The sequence below is a fragment of the Falco rusticolus genome, chromosome 11 (assembly GCF_015220075.1).
Source record: "Falco rusticolus isolate bFalRus1 chromosome 11, bFalRus1.pri, whole genome shotgun sequence".
Taxonomy (NCBI): domain Eukaryota; kingdom Metazoa; phylum Chordata; class Aves; order Falconiformes; family Falconidae; genus Falco; species Falco rusticolus.
Genome location: NC_051197.1, coordinates 6581356 through 6601920, shown reverse-complemented (window position 1 = coordinate 6601920; position 20565 = coordinate 6581356). Strand labels below are relative to the sequence as shown.

General features: G+C 41.0%; 1 protein-coding gene across 2 annotated transcripts in view; it reads right to left on the bottom strand.

The window, feature by feature from the left end:
- Positions 1 to 5409: 5409 nt before the first annotated feature.
- GLIS1 (GLIS family zinc finger 1) overlaps positions 5410 to 20565 on the bottom strand; it is a 113443-nt gene continuing 98287 nt past the window's right edge. For both annotated transcript variants that reach the window (XM_037404837.1, XM_037404838.1), the window contains exons 7-9: positions 16994 to 17178; positions 9530 to 9697; positions 5410 to 5951 (exon numbers count right to left, since the gene is read on the bottom strand). In XM_037404837.1, coding sequence (XP_037260734.1) covers positions 5815 to 5951; positions 9530 to 9697; positions 16994 to 17178 — 490 coding nt within the window. In that variant the 3' untranslated portion in view covers positions 5410 to 5814. The remainder of the gene's footprint in view (positions 5952 to 9529; positions 9698 to 16993; positions 17179 to 20565) is intronic.

The following is a 20565-nucleotide window of genomic DNA, read 5'->3' as shown; positions in this document are numbered from 1 at the left end:
TTGATCTTTTTTCTGGCTTCCCCACCACTACAAAAATCTTTTTTGCCAAGGGAATGGGCAAATTTCTTTTCATCTCAGTAGAAACCAGGTAGAAAGCTCAGTCTTGTGAGGGCTTTAACTAGATTGGTACTTTCTATGGTTTAGATGCTTTAAAGAAAAATGCCTGTCATGGTTTGACTGGTTTTGCAGCTATGAGTGGAGCCAAGACATGCAACCTTGCAAGGCTTTGACAATCTAGACATCTACAGCTCTTCTTCTGCTGACTTTGGGCCATGGACTTCCAAATCACTTAAAGGGACCTGGTAGTTTGCTTTGAAATTTAAGTAGAGAACAGCTTTTAGTCTAACTGCAGATCTCAGAAGGGAATATTCCAATGTCTTTTTGCTGTCAGTGAATTAAGTGATATAGGCTGGCTATTTTTTCTTCTGTTGTGCTGATCTAATTTAATACAAATATATTACCGGAGAACTGAACTAAACTCATGTAGGTTTTAATAAGATCTTAACAAAAACCATTGAAATCTTTTACTCTTATGCAATTTAAATTCAATTTACAGTCACTGTTTATTTTCACATACTTGGTTGTTGTTTTAACCGCTTGGTTTTTTGCACTGCTTGCGTAACTGACATCTATTGCAGTATCAAACCGGTGCTCTTAATGTGCTCTGGAATTTGTTTTTTTGGACTTCTACCATTTAGAAAATGTATCCAGTTGAAAGGAAAATTGCAGGCAGGGAAGCCTTTCCACAAGCAGCAGCTGTTCCTGCTGTTTGGTGTGTATGTAACTAGAAAACATGATCTGAAAATGTATTCACCGACTGTATTCCTTCCATGAGAGCATATCTGATACCTGCTATAGGCTATAACCATTCCTACTGCAGACCTGAGGCTCTGGTCTTGCAAATTCCTGTGTTACGTTGCCACACCAGAATTATGGCACCAAAATAGTGTTATTTTGTCACGATATGTCACATATGTACATCTCATTTGCTCAATTGCAGAGGCACTTCTATAGCACTGAAAGGATGATTACTTCTATAGCTTGTGAAAGAATGTAGCTAGTAAACAGGAACAGAACAAGCTTTGGTTTTTTATATAATGAAAAGCTTGAGCTTGATTATATTAAAAATTTAGAAGTCTTGCTGAATGTTTGGCTTGCATCCCAGCTGGTGGAAAGTGCAAAGAAGTGCTATAGCTGCTTCAGTGTCAACTTGAAATTAATTTTCTTTCTCCCAGCTTGATCAGCCACTGAAGGTCATCTTATTTCATTCGTTCCTAAAGTGTCCTGCATACACACAGAGTACATACATGGGGTAAATGGGGTTTACATTCACTGGGGAAATGATTTGTAGCTATTTATAAAGTAGTGTTGTAATTTATTATTTGAATTCTGTTGCCTAGATTGAAAAAGTATCTGACAGTCAACTGGAACCAGCAGTTCCATTTTAATTCCACAGGGTAATAATTTTCTACTATTATAAAGCCTCACTCCAGTTATTATACGTATTAGTTGGTAGGGTTTTTACAGCACCACAACGAGAAACTTGCCAAGCAATAAATTCCATTGAAAGGTTTCTTTGTGTCTTTAGGAAAAGCTTACATGAGATACTTCCCTACTTACATGTAATAAAAGGAAATAATGAAGTACACAAGCACACAAGTAACCATTAACTTGTGCTATTGTGTATTTTAATGGTTTTATTATGGATAACTTTCCAAACCATACAGACTTAAATGAGTGCCTTTGCATTTCTCTGAATCTATCCTTTTAATTTACAGAAAACCTGATTCACACAGATTCTGGAATTAAATCATCACTCCAGCTGCTATGCTTTAAGTTTCCCAGACCTTTGTGAATCATTGTGTGGTTTTGAACAGCTTGGTTGTTGTGACATAAATATTTTTGTAATTGATCAAATATGTTTAAGGTTTGGTTGGCTTGTATTTTTAACTAAAAAAATATCATTTTTAGAAGGATTTATTTAATTTTTAGGAAATGAGATTAATCATGGTTTTAAGGCACGATTTCCTTTTAATGTCTCCAACTAATTGAAGCACAGGAATTATTTTGATGTTTTTCTCAGCCATTATAGCTTTGTTGGGGTTTGGATATGTTTTTTCTAAGTCCTCCTTCAAAAGCTCTAGAGTTTTTTACTGTTTGGTAGTTGTTAAGCTACCTGCCTCCTTGTTTAATGTTCTAGGAAAGAGTTCTGGCTGCTTATGTCTGAGACCAGAAAAACCCAAAATTCTGAGGCATCGGAGTAGATAAGGAACAGGACAGAAAGCCAAATGCAGCAGTGATCAGAGCAAAGCCATTGTGTAGTCTTAAAGCACAATTTGGAGCCTTTATGCATTTTAATTCTAGGAGAGGAATGATGACTCAGTGCTGCCAGGGACTGCTTGGGCCAGGGAGGGTAGCCACAATCACCAGGTTTGCACTGGGATTGAGCGTCCTTGAGAGCTAGAGATCTTGAGGAACTGTTTATTCAAGAGTGGGTCATATAACCACATGCACCTTGTTCTGCAGTGACTAACTGTAAAACTTCCTGAATGTCTAAGTTTCATTCAAATTTCTTGAGGACAGAAAGCTAAATTGGATACAGAGGCACCTTCATGTACTCTTAACAAGATGCAACCAGGCCCTGGAGAAACAACGAAAATTCATCCCTGTAGGCTTTGTGGTTAGCCTGGATTATCCTCAGAGCGGTGCTAAATGTGCTGCTGTGATAGCATGGCATCCAGGGTTTTTCCCGTGTTTGCAGAGGCTTCCGTGGCTGAGGAGAGGAGGCACAGTAGCACTGAGGTGTTCAGTGCTCACGCAGGAGCAGACCCCTGGGCTGCTGGGTCCTGAGACTGAGGCACCAGGTGCCGTGGTGGACCTGACAGTGTCCCGTGTCTCAGGGCAGGTTGGTATGAGCCTTTGACTGTGACTGACTGCTGGTCGTCCTCCTTCAGTGTCATTTTTTTGTTTCTTTCTCAGCTGCCACCCGAGCACTTTCCTTTGTAGTAATTTCCCCTGCTGCCCTGTCCAGGTTTCCCTCTAGCTCCACCTCCACCTCTGTGTGAAGTGCCTGACAGAGGCAAGGAGCCATTGGCCTCAGGCTGTTGACTGGCCGCTGGGGTAGAGGGCAAGGTCTTGGTCCCCCAGGAAAGCTGCCATTCAAGGGTTGTCTGCAAGCGTGGGACACCTTCGCTTTACCCGTCTGATCCCGTACAAGATGTTCGCCAAAGCTGGAAACTGTCAAGAGTTATAGCTGGCATTCCCTATTAGTGCTGCAAAGGACACGTAAATAGAGTGGCTGGGGCACTGGAGACCTCCAAGTTTATGCTGCTACTGTGTTTTCCCCAGTACTTTGACTGCTGGCTTCACACGTTGCCACCAAATTGTGCTTTAAAATATATATGTTCATTGTGGTTGTATAACTTTGTGACTGTAAGGGGAACCGCTGGCCTGTGGACCCAGTAATGCCACTTCTGCAAATGCTGCCAAAGAATCACCCCATTCAGCTTGAGGCCTGCTCTGTGGATTCGGATTATGCAGCTGCAAAATGTGGTATTTTCTTAACGTGCCACTGAATTTAGCATTTTTTTTCCTGTGGAACTTGCTATTTTGCTGAAGCCAGGTGCTTGACGTTTTTCTGCCAGGCCCATGGGGTGGGGTGGGGGAAGGCAAGAAATCTTCCAGCAGCTGCTTCTTGTTTTAGGTTATTCTCTGGGGAGCACCTAATTGGATTACAGGCCTGACAACTGAAAATATGGGGGCTTGGCACTGGCATACCTGGCACGAGGGAAGGACCTTGACAGCACGGCACGGGCATACTGCTGCTGTGCAGAGCCTGCTAATGGGGAGAAGAGAGGAAAAAAAAAGAAAGTACCATCCTCAGTCACTGACTGATTTCAGCCCAAGGTGAGCTTGTCAGTGGTGCCCCGTGGTAGCTTGAGTAACTTTGAGCTATAAATGAAGGGGTGTTTGCCAGACAGTGGTTGATGTTCAGTCTAGGCATCCTTTAGTGAATGGTGCTTGTGAAGATTTGCCTGGTGGTGAAAAACTTCTCAGGTGTCAGTGGCATTTCAGGTGTGCAGCCCTGACTTGGATGGGCACAGGACAGCCTCCTTGGGCACCTCTGCTGCTGCAGGCACACTGGTATGGGAACTTGGTGTGGGCATGGCATCCTTTTGCAGACTTTGCTCTCAGACCTGCTGTAAAAATGTCCTTCAGCCTTTTCACAAGAGCTCTACCCTGTGACCAAGCTCGAGCCCTCTGGCATCAGGCACAGGAGGCACAGCCAGTCACAGCTGGACACTGCCAAGGGTAGCTAGAACATTTATTGTCATTTGTCCAAGAGCAAGTTGATGCCAGTTCTAAGTACCTTCCCAGGGATGTGGCACATCCTTTAACCCCAACTTCCAGCCTCTTTTTCCTTGGTGAGGCGGCACCCACACCTTCGGGTCAGCAGGTTCCACATGCAGCAGCATTTCCTGGGGTTGAGGTTTCTGTATTTGGAATAAAGCCTTTCAGATAACCATACATTGCTCCTAGGGTGCCTTATTAAGCCCAACTAGCAATGGTTTGCAGATAAGAACTTTTTTTTTTTTTAGTTAGTTTTTCCTTATTGTTCTCTCAAACCACCATGGGACATTTTCAAGAGCTCACATCTTAATGTGCCTGCATTGGCACACGTTGGGAGTGCCTGTTCACTTGCAGGATGCCTGTCTCTCCCAGGAATCATGACTAGGCTGGGAAATGCAGCCAAGTGGAGCCAGGGCCACTGTGTGACAGGGAACAAAGCCACTGCAGGTGACCTCTGGAAGCCACTGATGACAAGTGCTTTGGATCGACAAAAGCCCTCTGAAGGTGAAGGTGTCCTGCTCTTCTCAGTTCAGAGTGCCTGCCGGGTCTTGTGAATGGACCAGCCCCACACTGAGTGTGCAGTGTAAATGTGCCACTGATCTCGCGTGGGATGAAGCCGTATTTAATTTTCACCCACACTACTGGGACAGCTGCATGTGCTGGTGTACCCACCATGGCAGGGGCAGCAGGAAGGCTGGGTGATGGTGCAAGGCTGGTGGGTGTGCAGTGCTGGGAAGCCAGTCCATAGTGCTGCCCCATGCTGGAAGGCTTCTGGTCCTTTCACTGGAAGTCTGCAGGTCCCTTGGTTTTCTTCATGTACACTTGGGCTGCTTTAATTTCACAGTTACTGAAATGTTACTGCTTTGTTTAAATCACCCTCAGGCATTTTAAGAATATTAGGATTTATCAGGCAGACCTATGGTGTTAAGAAATGACAGTACACTTGTTTCCAGTTTTTAATGCTTTCTTGTAAAACTGAAAATATAAAAACCAGCCGAGCAAATGAAGATCTTTATATACATGAGGTCTGTGATTAAAAAAATCCTTTTAGTTAAAAAAAAAGGAAGAAAAAAAAAAAAGAATTGACCAATGAGTTAAATGAAAACTGATTAAAAGGAACAACATTCTCAAAGTGAAACATACTTTTCAGGAAAAAAAACCCCTTCTTTACAAGTTTATTATATAACTTACATTTACACTTTACTGAGAGAACTTACAAAACAAGCTGCTTGAAATGCTCCTCATTCCCTTTAAAGCATGAATTTCAAAGTGCCACAGCAAAGGAACAGGTTCCAATATTACCTTATACAGACTATTCATGTATAAAATGGTTTGGTAAATGTGAGGTGTTTATTTAAATGAGCACATATAGGGATACAGACTAAATAAAAGTACTTGAACAACATCTTTGTTATTACATACACAGTTATAGGTATAATAAAGGAAACAAGGTCAGCACTGCTTTTAGGTATCTGTATAGATGGAAGGAATGTGATTCAAGCAGTGATCAAAGGCGCTGTTTTGGAAGAATCCATTTTCATCAGTTCCACTGGAGACCATGTCTTCAGATACACACTGCGCTTCAGAGATTGCATCATAGCCTGAAAGCATGACAAGTTGTATGGACATGATTTAGTACCACAGTACATATAAGGAAGGAAGCATAGTTTGAGGCTTGGGATTATACAGTACAGCACAGCGTTAATGAAAAGACAATAGGGTTTACCATCAAAGCCTTACCCAGGAGATATACAAACTAAATCTCCGTGGGCATTTGTGTCAGAGTAGATGAAGCTCCCATTCATTTCTGTGGAGAGCTACCCACTTGCAAGTGAAGTGCAAGTATCAGAGTATGACTCTCTTGGGACTTTACAGTCATTATCTGAATAGGATGTCAAAACAATGAGTGGGCAAGGATCCTAGTAAGTGCGCACTAAAAGTGATGCAGTCCTCTTGTTCTGTGTGTTTTTCCTTTTAATGGCACTTAGGAAAAACATTCCATGTGTCTCCCAGCTGCTCTTAAGATCCAGAAGAAATCTGGATCCTAAATTTATTGGATGCCCACATACTGCAGAAGTGAGGTCTGTGGAAGCCTGTCTGGGTCAGGCTCACAGGACATGTGGAAGGAGCTGTGTGCCATGTTGTTCTCAGCCCACCAAAGCCCACCATGCTGCTGGCTCCTCACCTGGCTGAGCTGGCTGGTGCTCGCCAGGCTACCAGAAAGCCACTGTGGTAGGGAAGAATTTCTCTGTCCTCCACTTATAATGCACAACTTCCACAGCGGTTACAAGCTTCCCTGAGCTATGCATCCCTGTGGAAAGGAACAGGTTTGCATGCTACCAGGCGCTATGGCAGCTGGAGTGCCAGGAAGTCTGAAACAAAAGGTTTATTGCCTACCCCAAAGGACATGAACCTTTCCTGTTATGCCCCACTGCAACCTGCTTTTGCAACTGGCCAGTCAAGGCTCACATGCACGTATTCATTTTACTGCAGTCCAGCTCTTCCCTTACTGTGTTCACCCCTTGCCCTGCCCTTCTTTCTGCATCTGTCCCTCTGCCTGCACTTCTCACACCAGCCAGACTCTCGTATCTGCCCCATGGCCCTGCTGTCTGCCTGGGGGCTGGGTAACCTCCTAAGCCTTCTCCTTCAACAGTTTTTTAACCCACCCCACTACTCTCTCCCCAAACTCCTGCATGAAACGCCTTACTTTCATCCTATAACATACATACTCTGTTGTACCCTGTACCACCTGATTTGGGTTGGGTCTTCAGAAAAGCATCTGTGTGAGCTTCAGTGCAAAGTTTTGACCCCTGCATCCTGCCCACAGAACCCCACCTATCTATTTTAGTAACCACCATCAGCACCAAGTCAGCTGAGGAAACACATGGAACAAGATTCTTCTAGTTAAGAACATGCCTGTGAACTACGTGCCTGATGTAGAAAATAAATCGCCTACAAATCACATTTGTGAGAATTGCAAGTCAAATGTGGATGGCTGATCCTTGTGGTTAAAGCACTGGGACCTAGCTCCATCCTCTGCTTGATGGAGGAGCTCTGTGGAGCCATGGGGAAACAACTGCTTCCCTGTGCCCCTGTTCCCCATGTGAAAAATGAGGCTTGGTCTTCTCTTTAGCCTTTCTCTTATCTCTTCTGCCTGCTTAACTCTGCAGGCAAGCATGTCTAGATATGGCTGAATCAAACACTCACACAGCCAGTCCTGATTTCAGAAAGAACCGTCGGCTCAGTCCTTAGAATTTAATTATAAGCATTTTACTATTAGGTATATTTTTATTATTTGAGACCAAATTCTCTACTTATTTACATTTCTGCATTTTCCTATGATGTATTAATTTACTGTTAGTTTACAGGTCAAATTCTGCTGCCTGCCGAAATCTGGCGTGTAGCATATTTCCAAAGTCTCTGGAAATGAACTTGGCCTGTTTATCTGCCCTGTGGTGCGTCAGTCTAAGTGGAGTGACCAGTATTTTGATAAGTTTTGCGAGTGTTTATGTTATGCTAATTTCTATTTGATGAGCCTGTATACAGGGTGGATATACAACCACAAATGGACAAAACCCAAGATAAGCATACACCCCAGAAATCATTATTAGATTCCAGATAGAGTAAACTCTCCAAAGTCCTGAACAGAAAATAAAAATTTATTGACTGTTAATGTGATTCATGGAACAGCTGTTTGCCAGTCACATTTGGCATTCCTGTGAGATGAGATCTCATTTAATATTAATGGTGCTATAAAAGCCTGAAAAAAATTAATGCATAGCCTTGATGAATCTTGCAAACCTGAATGGCTCTATTCTACGCACAAAAAGATGAGATAAGATTTATATATTTCATATAGATTTATGTTCCAGCCTTTTAAGTATTTGCATACCTCTATAACCACTCTAAAAACAAAAATATTACACAGAAACATTTCATAATAGTTTAGCCCCAGACAGAAAAATCAACTGTTGTTGAAGTTGGTGTCTTGCCATAGTATTATTCTTTGCTCCTACAATTTCTTTTGGAAAGTTTATTTAGTCTGTTCTTTAAATATTGCAGGCTGTCAATCTAAACTTGAAATTTGATGTTAACATGAAAAAACTATGTTATGGTAACATCAAACTTATGAATAACACAAAAGAATTCAAAGTTGAAGTTGAAATTTAATCTTAAACTTTTCCCTTGTGTTTGTTACTGATGCATATACTTTCTAGTATGGAACACCAGACAAATGCATCCATGCTCTCTCTGAACAGAGTCTCCTTTAATACAAAACAAACAGGAAAGTCAACTCTAATTTTGTGGTCTGACTCAGGCCCCATTTCAAAAAGCATTTAAACATATGTTTTCAGTATCGTCCTTAACTGAGATGCCCTCCTGAATTCAGACATGAAGAAAAATTTCTTAGAGATATGTAAGTAAAGATTGTAGTTAACAGTAGTGTTTCATGGCTCTAACAATACAATTTTGATTTCAGCAATTCTGTCACTTCTTAATTGTGTCTTTAAAAGTAGAAAAAAATGCTTTATAAAAATGAATACATAAATATTGAAGTATTATAATAATCTAGCTATAATGACTTCTTCCAAATTTTATATTATGTAAAGATGTAGATAAGTGGGAAAATACAATTGCCATGAATGTGCAACAACACAAACACAAAGGAACTGCTGAACAGAAACAAACTAATATTTTTAGCTGAATTTATCAAAGCAGTGCCTTTCCATTTTGTAAATGTCAGTAGTGCAAACCAAAGCCATCCTTTTATTCTTAGACAGACAGGAAGTCCCTGCTGCTGCTATTTTCTTCAGAGTTGTGTTAACTATCTTCTTAACTTTGATCTGATTATAAAAGCCTGCCTGGGTATACCTAAAGAGATGTACAATGAATAGCCCGCACAATAAATGTGAGAAGTGCCTTGTTTGTCAGCTCTCCTGAAGGTGTATGTTGCCTATGACATCCAGCAGAACAAAAGGAGAATTTGTCCATCAATCAAATATGGCAGGATTAAAGAAAATGTGCTTTCCTCTGGGATTTTTATTGATGCAAATGAATTTCAGCAACTGAGCTTTTTATGCAAACATACTTTTGTAATAACATCGACTATAAAATGTGTTCTTTTCTCCTCCTGCTAAAAATATCATATGGATAATTCTTTATAGGTGGAATAAATTACCTGTTGAAGCTAAAGGTGCATTGAGTATGTGATAGCCATTCTGTCTCAGAGGATTAAAGCAGTGGGATTCCCCTGTGAGCACATCACTGGTGACAGACTGGTCCATTGTTCTGTAGCAGTCTCCATAGTGGAAACAGTTTTGTATTGAGTGAAAGCTGCCTTGGTAACCTGAAAACAGATATTGCACACACATTTTAACACTACTGCAATGGTATCAGCTCCATTTCTGTCACGGTATTTCATTACTATTGTGGGGGCTTTTAGTTCCTCAGTTTTAACTATGGAAAAATGATCATGCTATTCTATAAGGCGTAATAATATAAAAGCTACATCAGACTTGGTCCCGCAACATGCTGTGGACTGTGATCCCCATCAAGCAAAAATCTCAGTGATGTGCTTCATTTCAAGCAATAGATTGGCTGAATGCAGTCAGCAGCCCACTTGTGTTCAAAGCTCAGTAGTAAGCACGCCAACTGAATCAGGTCCAGGATGCTCAGTTCCTAGAGGAATTTATCTATAATGAATTACTTTTAATTTAAATACAATAATGCAATATTTAAATGAACAGCACTGCTTTGTTTTCTGTTGAGCAAAGTCTTTTTCCCATCCAGTGCATTATGGAGACAGCACTATTTATTTGAAATACCTTTAAGAGTACCTTACACCTCTCCTTTCTCAGACTGTTCTTATTTCAAATGAAACCCCTTTCACTGAACAAAGGGGGCACAGCCTCCAAGTAAAACTGAACTAGAAGTGCAGGACTGACTCCAGATGGAGATCAGGTGAAGACTAAGTTCAGCTAGAGGCCCTTCTTGCTTCTGAAAAGTACTGAGATAAATCTGTATGGTCTCTGGCAGCCTCCATCATTCTGCTTTTGGGGTATGTTTGACTTTTATCCCCCACATACTCTACATTTCTTATGTCCTTTTTTATTTTTTTAAAGTATCGTATTAGCAGTGGACCAGCAGTTTTTGCCAGCAGTTGTGAATGAGTTGTACACAACAAAGTAAGATACTTAGCAGTAAAGAACAAACAAATTGCCAAGGAAGGGATTTTATGACTTCCAAGTTTGTGCCAACATCCTAAAAGAAAATGTTATTTGCTCCCATAAGGATGACCTCAAAGCATGCCACAAGATTTATACCAACCATGGCCTGATTTAATTCTCTTCCCTTCTCCTGCCTCAATAACTTCTTCCTGATTCTAGATGCATTGCATACTGATTGCACATTCATATTAATGATCCCTTTTCCTACTTTCTCTGAAAGTCCCTTCTGAAATAATGCTCCTTCCCGTAAATGCAACTGAAGTCAACCAAGTCAGGCTTAAAGTTTAGTAGAATGTGCTATCAGGATCATCCTCTAATTGCCAGAAAAAATACGAAGCTGTCGTCTTTCTTCCCTCAGTCTTACTCAGACTGAAACATTTCCTAAGGAACTACTGCAAAAGCTCCAGGTAGTTCAGTCAAACACAGACACAACCAGAACTTCAGCTGACAGAAGTCAGCACAGCTCCACTCACCAGTGGAAGCCTTGACTTGCTGGGCCAGTTGTGCAGCTATTCGGTCTGTTTGTTTAGAAATCAAATACCTCCGCCTATCACCAGAGCACCTGGGTGCTGTACAGGGTGGAAATTGTCCCTTACAAAGCATGCAGTATATAAGCTTTTTCCTGTTAAGAATGATTTCCTCTCTTTTTCTACATTTTCCCATTACTACCAAAGTTTGACCAAGTAGATGGTATCAGGCAAAGCTGAGGGTCTGTCTGTTCATTCTGGTTGTGTTTTCTGAGGTGGTCATAAATAAGTCTAAGTGAGGCAGTTCTCTAGTAGAAATGCAATGAACTCATCGAGTGCTGAAAGATGTGCTCTGAAGTTTCACAGTTTAATATGTGTTTTGGCAGAATCTGCAAGGATTAGGTGATTCATTTCTTAAGAACCTATGATCCTCCACCACAAAATACCTAAATTGTTGATATCCATGATTGGTGAGGTACTAATGGATAACTATATTAGATAAAGACACTATGCACACTGTACCAAAGCTGTTCATATTTGCTGCTATGTAGAAGAAGGCCCAGAAATTTGGAAAGCTGAGGATTAAATGATGCATGTCCTTCCTCGGAATAAATAGACAGCCACCTCTATTTAGTGCCTGGAGAGTCTGGCTCAAAAAACCAAAGAGCTCTTATGAGAAGTAGCAAAGCCATCTTATGATGTGGTTTTAGGTACAGTGCTTTATTGATTGGCATTTGGTAATTATCCTGACTTTTCTGTTTACAAAACAGAAGCTGTGAGCCTTCTAAAAATATATCCTTTTCAGATAAGCAGTGAAAAAAATGAGACTTGGCTTCAGATGAGGTGTACCTGGTTGCAGAGGGCACTTATATGCATTGCTAGAGAAAAAAAAATGAACCTTTTCCAGAATCTCTGCTATACACATCACTTCTAGGGAAGGTATGACGTGTATTTTCTCTGTCTCTGTAATTGCTACCCTTTCGTCATGCTCCCAGGCTTGCCTTTGTTAAATCAATTAAATATCTTTATGATCTACAGGGCTGGCACAGTGGCTTAGAAAATCAGAGAACAGCCAAGCATGACAGAACTGGATTGAAACTAGTTGGATCCAGGGTTTTCTCAAGACCTGTGGGTAAAGGTTTCTTTTGAAGTGTTTTAAGTTAACACTGTCTAGCTGGTCAAAAAAAAACACCTGAGGCAGAGAACTGCCCCAGAATCAGAAGTCTGGAAAAGAACTGCCATAAACAATCAAATTCTCCCTTGGAGTGCAGTATCTATCCCTCAGCATCACTGTGTGAGAATCTGAAAAGGCAGCACAAAAAGCGTTACTGGAACTAGCCAATGAAGCAACATGGTGTAGGAAAACACTGGTGTTGTATTCACCAGGATGAGTTTTCTGCTAAGTGCTTCCCAAAGAAAAGACAAAGAAATACACCATTCCTGTTCTATTGTGCTTGCAGATGTGAGGTAGCAAATTAAAGAAAAAAGATGGAGTAAGGGAGGGGAAGGTTACAGCAGGAACACTGGTCAGGTAAAGCAAACCATGACACTAAAAATAGGACTTTTATCCCTTCCGACCTGAGCAGTATAAAGAAAGCTTACTTCCTTTTTCATTAGCTTCCTAGAAATCGTGAGACAGTGGGACCCTATAGGAAAGGGATAGAGGCTTTACAGAATCATAGAATTGTTTAGGTTGGAAAAGACCTTCAAGATCATCAAGTCCAACCATTAACCCAGCACTGCCATGTCCACCACTAAGCCATGTCTCTAAGTGCCATAACTGCATGTCTTTTAAATACCTCCAAGGATGGTGACTCCATCACTTCCCTGGGCAGCCTGTTCCAATGCTTGACAACTCTCTTGGTGAAGAAATTTTTCCAAATATCCAATGTAAACATCCCGTGGCATAACTTGAGGCCGTTTTCCCTCGTGCTATCGCTTGTTACTTAGGAGAAAAGACCAACACCCACCTCGCTACAACTTCCTTTCAGGTAGCTGTAGAGAGCAAGAAGGTCTCCCCTGAGCCTCCTTTTCTTCAGGCTAAACACTTCCAGTTGTCTCAGCTGCTCCTCACAAGACTTGTGGTCTAGACTCTTCACTAGCTTCGTTGCTCTTCTTTGTGTGTGGAAAAAGGCACAGGGATGGCTATGGGAGGAGTGGACTAAAAGGCAAGTAGGTGCTTCCTTGAGGATGAAAGGTGAAAGACAAAGACTCCCAATAGCTTTTGCAATTGCAAAAGGTGAGGAAGAGGTGGAGACTCAAGACAGCAATTCTGCATAGACAAGAGCACTGAGAAGATAACTTAAGTGCCTGCTTTATCCCTTATGCAGGGATCCTGCATCAGACAGTTCACGGCCTGTTGGAGACCTGTCAGCAAGCACTTGTATTCCTCTTCTGTGTGTTCACATGACTCATCGTCAGAATAACTTCTCACGTGACTGCACAGAGGTTTCATGGGGAGTGGCAGTGGCAGCAGTTTATTCAGGAGGACTCTGGCCTTGTATTTGAAACTAAAAAGGACTAAAGCTGCAGCTGCTGAGCCTGATCTGCAGTTCCACTACGAGGCTGCATAGGAACAATTTGGTGATGTTCCTTGCACTTAAACTGGAGATGAAACAACGCTTGGGTAGGAAGAATTGCGCTTGCAGTATTAAAAGCTGTATTTCAAAATGTAGCCAGCTGAATGCTAAACTTGAAAGGTGGACATGAGTCTAGGAGTGACTGAAATTGCATACCTCCAGGCTGAAGGACTGTCAGTGAGTTGCTATTTTAGTAAGATTTTTTTTTAATATATATATTTTCTATACTCCCACCAACTGCTTCAGAGGCACCACTGGAGAGTTTCTTTTGGTACCAGGTAGGTTGGCTCTTGCTGAGGGCCTTCAGTTGCCTCGCATGGCTCAAGAGGCCAGTCAGTCTGTTCCACAGTATCTGAGCCTCACACATATTTTACACAATTAAAAAGGGAAAATTGGTAGCTTGTTTAAATGCTAAGTGTTCCCAAAAACCAAAGTAATTAGACAAGAGGTGGAAAGGCCACATAAGTTAAAAGAACCACAAGGACTTTTTGTAACAACGGGTGCTCTTGCCAGATAAAGTTTCATTCATTTTACAGAACCACAGGAAATGAAACTTGTTGCTTGCAGGCAACACGATGTTTGATTTGCATATGTCAACGCAATACAAGTCAGAGCTTTACTGCATTTATACATTTTTAAAATGTGCTGTATGAAACAAAGCTGCTTTTGGTTCATGCCATTTAGTTGTGGTTCCTTTAGATTTTTTTAAAATGCTTTACACAGAAAGTATTAAGAATTAAGATATGATTAAAATCCCATAACCAATGGTTCAATTAACAACCACATATGGTTGATTAGAGTAAACTAAACATGGAGCATTTGTTACAAGTTCTTAAACAAGACTCCCTTCAGTGGTTAAAATATGAAGTAAGCAAGAAGGCTTGCTTGGTGCAAACATCCCTGCTCCTTCTAGGAGAGCAGAAGTGTAGTACCAATTTGGCAAGAAGTGTTTCACCAATATTTTCTTTTCCACATGGATTTCAGGTTTTCCTTTAGCTTTGATTTAAATCAAAAATTTTCTGAGGTTAATTTTCAAATGAAGAATTTACTAAATGCCCTGTCAGTTTAAATGATCACTATTAAATGTTTTATGTACAGTAGATGTAGAAATATAACAGTTAATAAGGGAATAAACTGAGTTCCAAACATAACACTGAGTTAAAATTTTGCTTTGAAATAATTTGTGACAGAAAAGCTGCAGTTAGCCACTTCACACAGTGCACTGGCTGCCTCTGTTCCTCTAACGCACAACCTAGAAAACTTCAAGCAGCTTTAAAATGTATGATGTAATGAGCAAATAATTGGAATATGCCTATTAAATGCCATCTTGTTATGTCATGTCATTTACATGTATGTGCACATAAATCTCAGCTTTTCAAATTCCATAAAATTTCTGACAAGAAATCATGTCAGGTATAAATAACTACAGGATTCCATTGCCTGCCAAATTCTTTCAGCATGTAATAATTTCCATGTGATCTTACTACAACTAGGTTTAAACATATAAATAATGTCAGCTTATTCTTTCATTATCGATATTTCTGCTACCAGCTTGATGAAGCTTGCTGTCTTCTAAAAATTTCACATCCACAATGTTTATATGCCTCTCTACAGATGCCTAGTTCTACAGCTAGGTTTATATAATGTTTCTTTTTTTCAGCAAAAATTCAAAACTCCCAAATTACGACAGACTCCATTAGAAAAATCTACTATTAATGAACTGAGATGCAAAAAAAGATGTAGAGTAGGTACAGCTAAGTACAGGTTACAGATCAATTGATTTCAAAGGCTGCTAATCAAAATTGATTTTTGAACGACCATTTCCATAATGAATTTATAATAATACTTCAACATTTGGCCAAAGTGGAAAATTATTGCTTTTTCAAAACCACACGACATAACACTTAGAAAGCAACAATTCATTCAAAAGGAAATGTGGTTTTCTTAAGGAATAAAGTCAATTTATTTAAGTGGTTCAAAACTTGTTCTGTCTATGCATTTGTTTCTGCCATAGTAATGAGCTGCTAAACTTTCCTCTTGTGGTTTATAGTTATTTAGCTCATTATAGTAACATAATCATATATCATTATATGCTATCATAAATCTGCCACTTTTCCCTTACAGAGTTAATCTTTTTAAATTGAATAATCTGTTGAGCATCAGGTTGAGTTAGTTTTTCCTTCAGCACAAATCATTTAACATAATATGCTTTAACTTTTCAGTCTAAGTCAGTCCGACCAAAGAGCAAAAATACTCCTCAGAGAATGAAGGGCAGAGGGAACTGTTGGGTACTGAACCCCATTACAGCTGTGAGTTGCTCATGGGGTTTGTGTTCAGCTCCTGTGTTTCAGACCTAACCTTAGCACATATTGAGGGAAAGCAAACCTCCTATTTTGCCCACTCGTAAATTGATTACACGTGATACTTTGCCAGCCAAAAATGATCTTATACAAATGATAGTACAGCTGTGAAACGAGTTTCAAAAAGCTGGTTATCTGCCTGTATAAACTTACACGCTTGGTTATACTTGCAACCAGACAGATGTCCTGCACACTTCTTTATTGTGAATATGTGCCACACTCAAGCAGCATACCATCTGGATTATATAACATATTTCTTAAATATGCAAGCTCCTGTTACTGGAAGAATCTGTGATAATAATATCTCTTGCTAATATATACCTCAAAAATTGCAGAAACATTAATTAGTTCCCACAGAACTCCAGAATAGGTAAATAAGCTCCCGATTAAAAAGGATGAGTAATTCCAAACAAAAAATGTTTTAAATTAAGCCATGGGACAGCTGCTTAGCTGCTCCCATTCCTGTCCTCAAATCACACGAGCACTCTACAGTTGTACAGAGTGCCTTTGCATATTACTGTATAAAATACTACAGATGCCAAACTTCCAAATAACAAAGAGCAAAACATTTTTTTCTTTGTCTAAACTCATGTCCAGTGAGTCACTATCAGTGGACTGAGCCAAGGTGTGCTTCAGCCCATGTATTTTGAGACTAGATGGCTCTTGCTTTGGCAAGGTCACCCTCTCCATGCTGACGGAAGGCTGGATGACCAGTCAGATGAGGTGCATAGCTATTAGCTATCTACTGAAAACCTGAATAAATGCAATAAATCTGCCATTGTGATAGCTTTCCCCATTATGATAACATATCACAGGATGAACTGCTCTGAAAATTTTGCTCTGTATATATATCAAGCCACTTTAAAAACTGGAGTTCCTACTGAAATGCTGTCAGTCCCTTACTAAGACAGTATTGGCCAAACGTGCAAAAACTGAAATAAATTCTTTCTCCCCAGCTAGGAATTAGGAAAGTTTTAAAAAAAACAATTAAAACAAACAGGAAGATTTACCTTGAGATCCCTGCTGTACAGACTGATTTTGAAATTGACCGTATGGTTTATTTGGTATTCCAGAAAATTGCTGCCCATTTGGTGACTGGCTGTGTGATGACGGAGAGCCGTGTTTCTGCAATAGGGAAGGTGGAACTAATGCTTTCAGGGGGCTGACAAGTGGAGAGATTATGTTGGAGGCAAGCCTAGAAAAAGAAAAGACAGAATTAACTTCACCTATCACATCACAATATGGGAAAATGAAATACTTGAAAGGCCCTATTTCCACAATGGCCAAACTACTGAAATGTTTATTTTGCAGGTAGAAATTACATTGTTTAAAAAAACAAAAACAAACAAAACCAATTCAGTGCTGCTTTCAGGTATTCATTAGGAGGAAAGGGACTTAGAAAAAGATGTCTATTCCTCTATACTGACTTCCTGTAGTAGCCATGACAGGATCAAAATGACACCACTCCTTGGTTAGCAACTTAAACACAGCTCTGTTTTAATTTAAAATTTTGTAAGTTGAGATTCTTGTCCAGAATACAGAAGCGGAAAATGCAGTTAAGTGAGTAAATGCAAGTAAATTGTTTAAGTGCCTTTGTAGCAGCAACAGGATAAAGCTTTACACCCAAGTTGAAGCCAAGACAAAGAAAAGCATTAGTTTCAGTTACTCCTCACGTACAATTTTTTAGACTTAGAAATACAGTTTTAACTGCAACAGATGGTACTGTCCTTTCAAAGAAAAAATCTGAGAAAGTGTTTGCTTGTGGCGGCACTGCTCAGTGTAAGACTGAGAAGTGGTTATACCTGAGAGGTGGAAAATTCCCCCAGATGTCTGGGACTTGGGCCAGCACAGGAGAGATGTGGCAGTCCTGCTCAGGGAACAGACCCTGACCCAGTGCTCCCACCAGGAGCTGGAGCACCTGAGGAAGAAACTCACTAACTCACTTCCATGAAGTCCCTGGGCATCCTCTGCCACTGGCAGAGCAGAGAAGCTTCAGTGCTTCCTCCTTGCTGCAACGTGACCATCCCACCAAGGGGTGGTACAGCAGCTGGCCCAGAAGGGACAAGCCCTTTGCCAGAGAACTGCCTTTTGGCCATTTACAGCCAGAAGGATGGCATGGTGCATAAGGTGGGACCAAAACTTGGCCATGCATGTACAATCCTCTTTTTGAGCTGCTTTAAACTAACTGTAAATGAGTAAATAGGTAGAAGCTGGATCTTTTACCCTCCTATGGTAGCTGTGACAAATGGCCTTTTGCTGCATAGCCCAGTGCTACGCTGTCAAATGGGCAGGCTGTACAGACCGTATGTACACCATATCCTCTCTGCTGCCTCTGGAGCTTTTCCTAAACATAAGAAGTGGCAATTTGAGCAGCACTAGAACCTTCAGATGCTTAGAAAAACCACCTGTCTGTCTGAGAGCCACCCTGCTGAAACTTCACAGCTACAGGTCCTGAGGCATAGAAATAAAAATACCCCTGCAGGTTGTAATACATGTCACCAACTGGAAAAAAATACTGAGCACAAACCATTGCAGGTGTACAAAGAATCAACTAAAAACCAAATTAAATCTCTCACTGGTGCCGTCTTCTACCACTGCACAAGCCGTTCAAACACCATAAACTATGATTTGCAATAGCAGATCCTCACCAGTTTACACGACTGCTTCTTGGAGCAGTTAGCCTCACTCCCCAAGTTGAATCCTATGCTTGACTTAGGGCTAAAGCACTACATGGGAGCGTTCAAGAGGTAAATACAGATGAACTGTGAATTAATGGTGACAACAGCTTAATCAAATTTAACATGAGAGGCAGAGAAACACTGCCAAAAGCTGTCACAGTGACACTCTATTAAAAGGGGTTTTAAATAAATCAACCCCAGTCAAAGCCCATCCTATGCTGAAATAATTCCATCTGCCAAAGCAGGAAAATAAGGCATATAATACAAACCACAGAGACTCTGAATATCCCAAAACTAAACTGAAGAATTAAACCAGTATTGTTAAATGGGTGAAGGCACAGATATTTTCAAGCCAAATATGTAAGAACTGGAAAATAATTTTTTTTGTGGGAATGACAGTACCCCACCTCCCCAATAAGCGATGAACAGTAATATGTAAACCGAAGAAGACTAAAGTAGAATTTTAAGAGCCAACATGCAAAGAAAAAAAATTCTTATGTGTTTTTTATTTTAAGTGCATATTAAAAAGAGCTCAGCAAAAGAGCTGGGGCGGCCCTTCCCGTACCCGAGGGTAAAGGCTTGGGGCTGCAGAGGTGCAAAAAAGGGCCGTGGGGAAGGCAGGGGCTACCTGTGCCCTCTTCAGGTCAGAGACAGAAAATGCTCTCTGGAGTCTGAACTGCTGCAAGAGCAGATGCTTGGGGGAAAATGCCGAGTTTATTTGCTAAGAAGCAGCTAAACACTAAGGTCAGCTCCCATGTGGCTGTAGTTTTTCCTCAAATGTCTCAGCAGAGAAATAGTTTAACACAAATGAGCTGTCATGCAGCCCAGCTACAAGTTCATATCTTCTGTAAATGCTCTCAAATGCTTGTCTGTGGTGAACTACTGCATGAAGATGGGGCTGACATTATGTGCTGGGACCTACAGAAAGGCCTTTGCGACGGTCTCTTCCGAGGCTGCAAGCGAGTGCTGGCAAAGCACAACCACAAATTACAAAATGGTCACCAGCCCCTTCAAACGGCACACATGGAGACATTGTCTCAACATGCCAGAAATGCTATTAGAAGCCTGGAAATGCTTCTATCTGAACGGAGATTTAAAAGATTGCAGTTGTTTTCATTGGAAAGATAATAGCTAAAAGAGATCATGATAGTGACATTTATATGGCTAATGACCACACACACATTTAAAAGAGAAACAAAAAATGTACTAAAAATTCCAAGGCCTGGATGAGCCAGAAACCACTCTGAATGAGGGAGGAAAATACTTCTGGTGAGCCAGCACTCTGCAACTGTCTGTGTTGGGTTTCCTCAGCCTTCTCTTGAAATGTCTTGTCTTGGCTACTGCTGGGAAATGTAGCACCCCATAGAGGCCTGCTGGGCTGCTCTCTGTCAAATGCTTTGTTAGGATGGCTGAGCAATCAGATTTTTAAATTACATGCAAATATGTTGCACATCAAACAAAAATGGTACATTTAAGGTGCCCAGCTGTGGGAATACTGAAAAACGTAGCTTCCCTACCCAGTTTTCAACTACTCCTAGATGCTATTTAAATCTTAACCACGTGAGAAGAATTTAACAGTTTTTGCTGTTATTTTAAAAGCAGCGCTTCTTCCCATTCACTCTTTTGTACGCCTGTTTTCCTGTAGTTGCAATAGCGTTTGTGCCTCGACACCTAGGACATGTCTGGTTAAGAGCAGGTGAGACTCCTCATGCGGGGCAGGAGGTGGGGGGTGCGGTGGGGGCGTGGGGAGAGGTGGGTGCGGGCCCTGCTCCAGCTGGGCAAGCTGAGCAGCTGCACAGAGCTAGAGCTGCCAGCTCCCTGCTCCCGCTGGGCACTGCTGTCACCGTGCTGGAGCTCAGCACACATAGCTGTCTGCGGGCAGCCTGTATCCTAGGAACTTACTG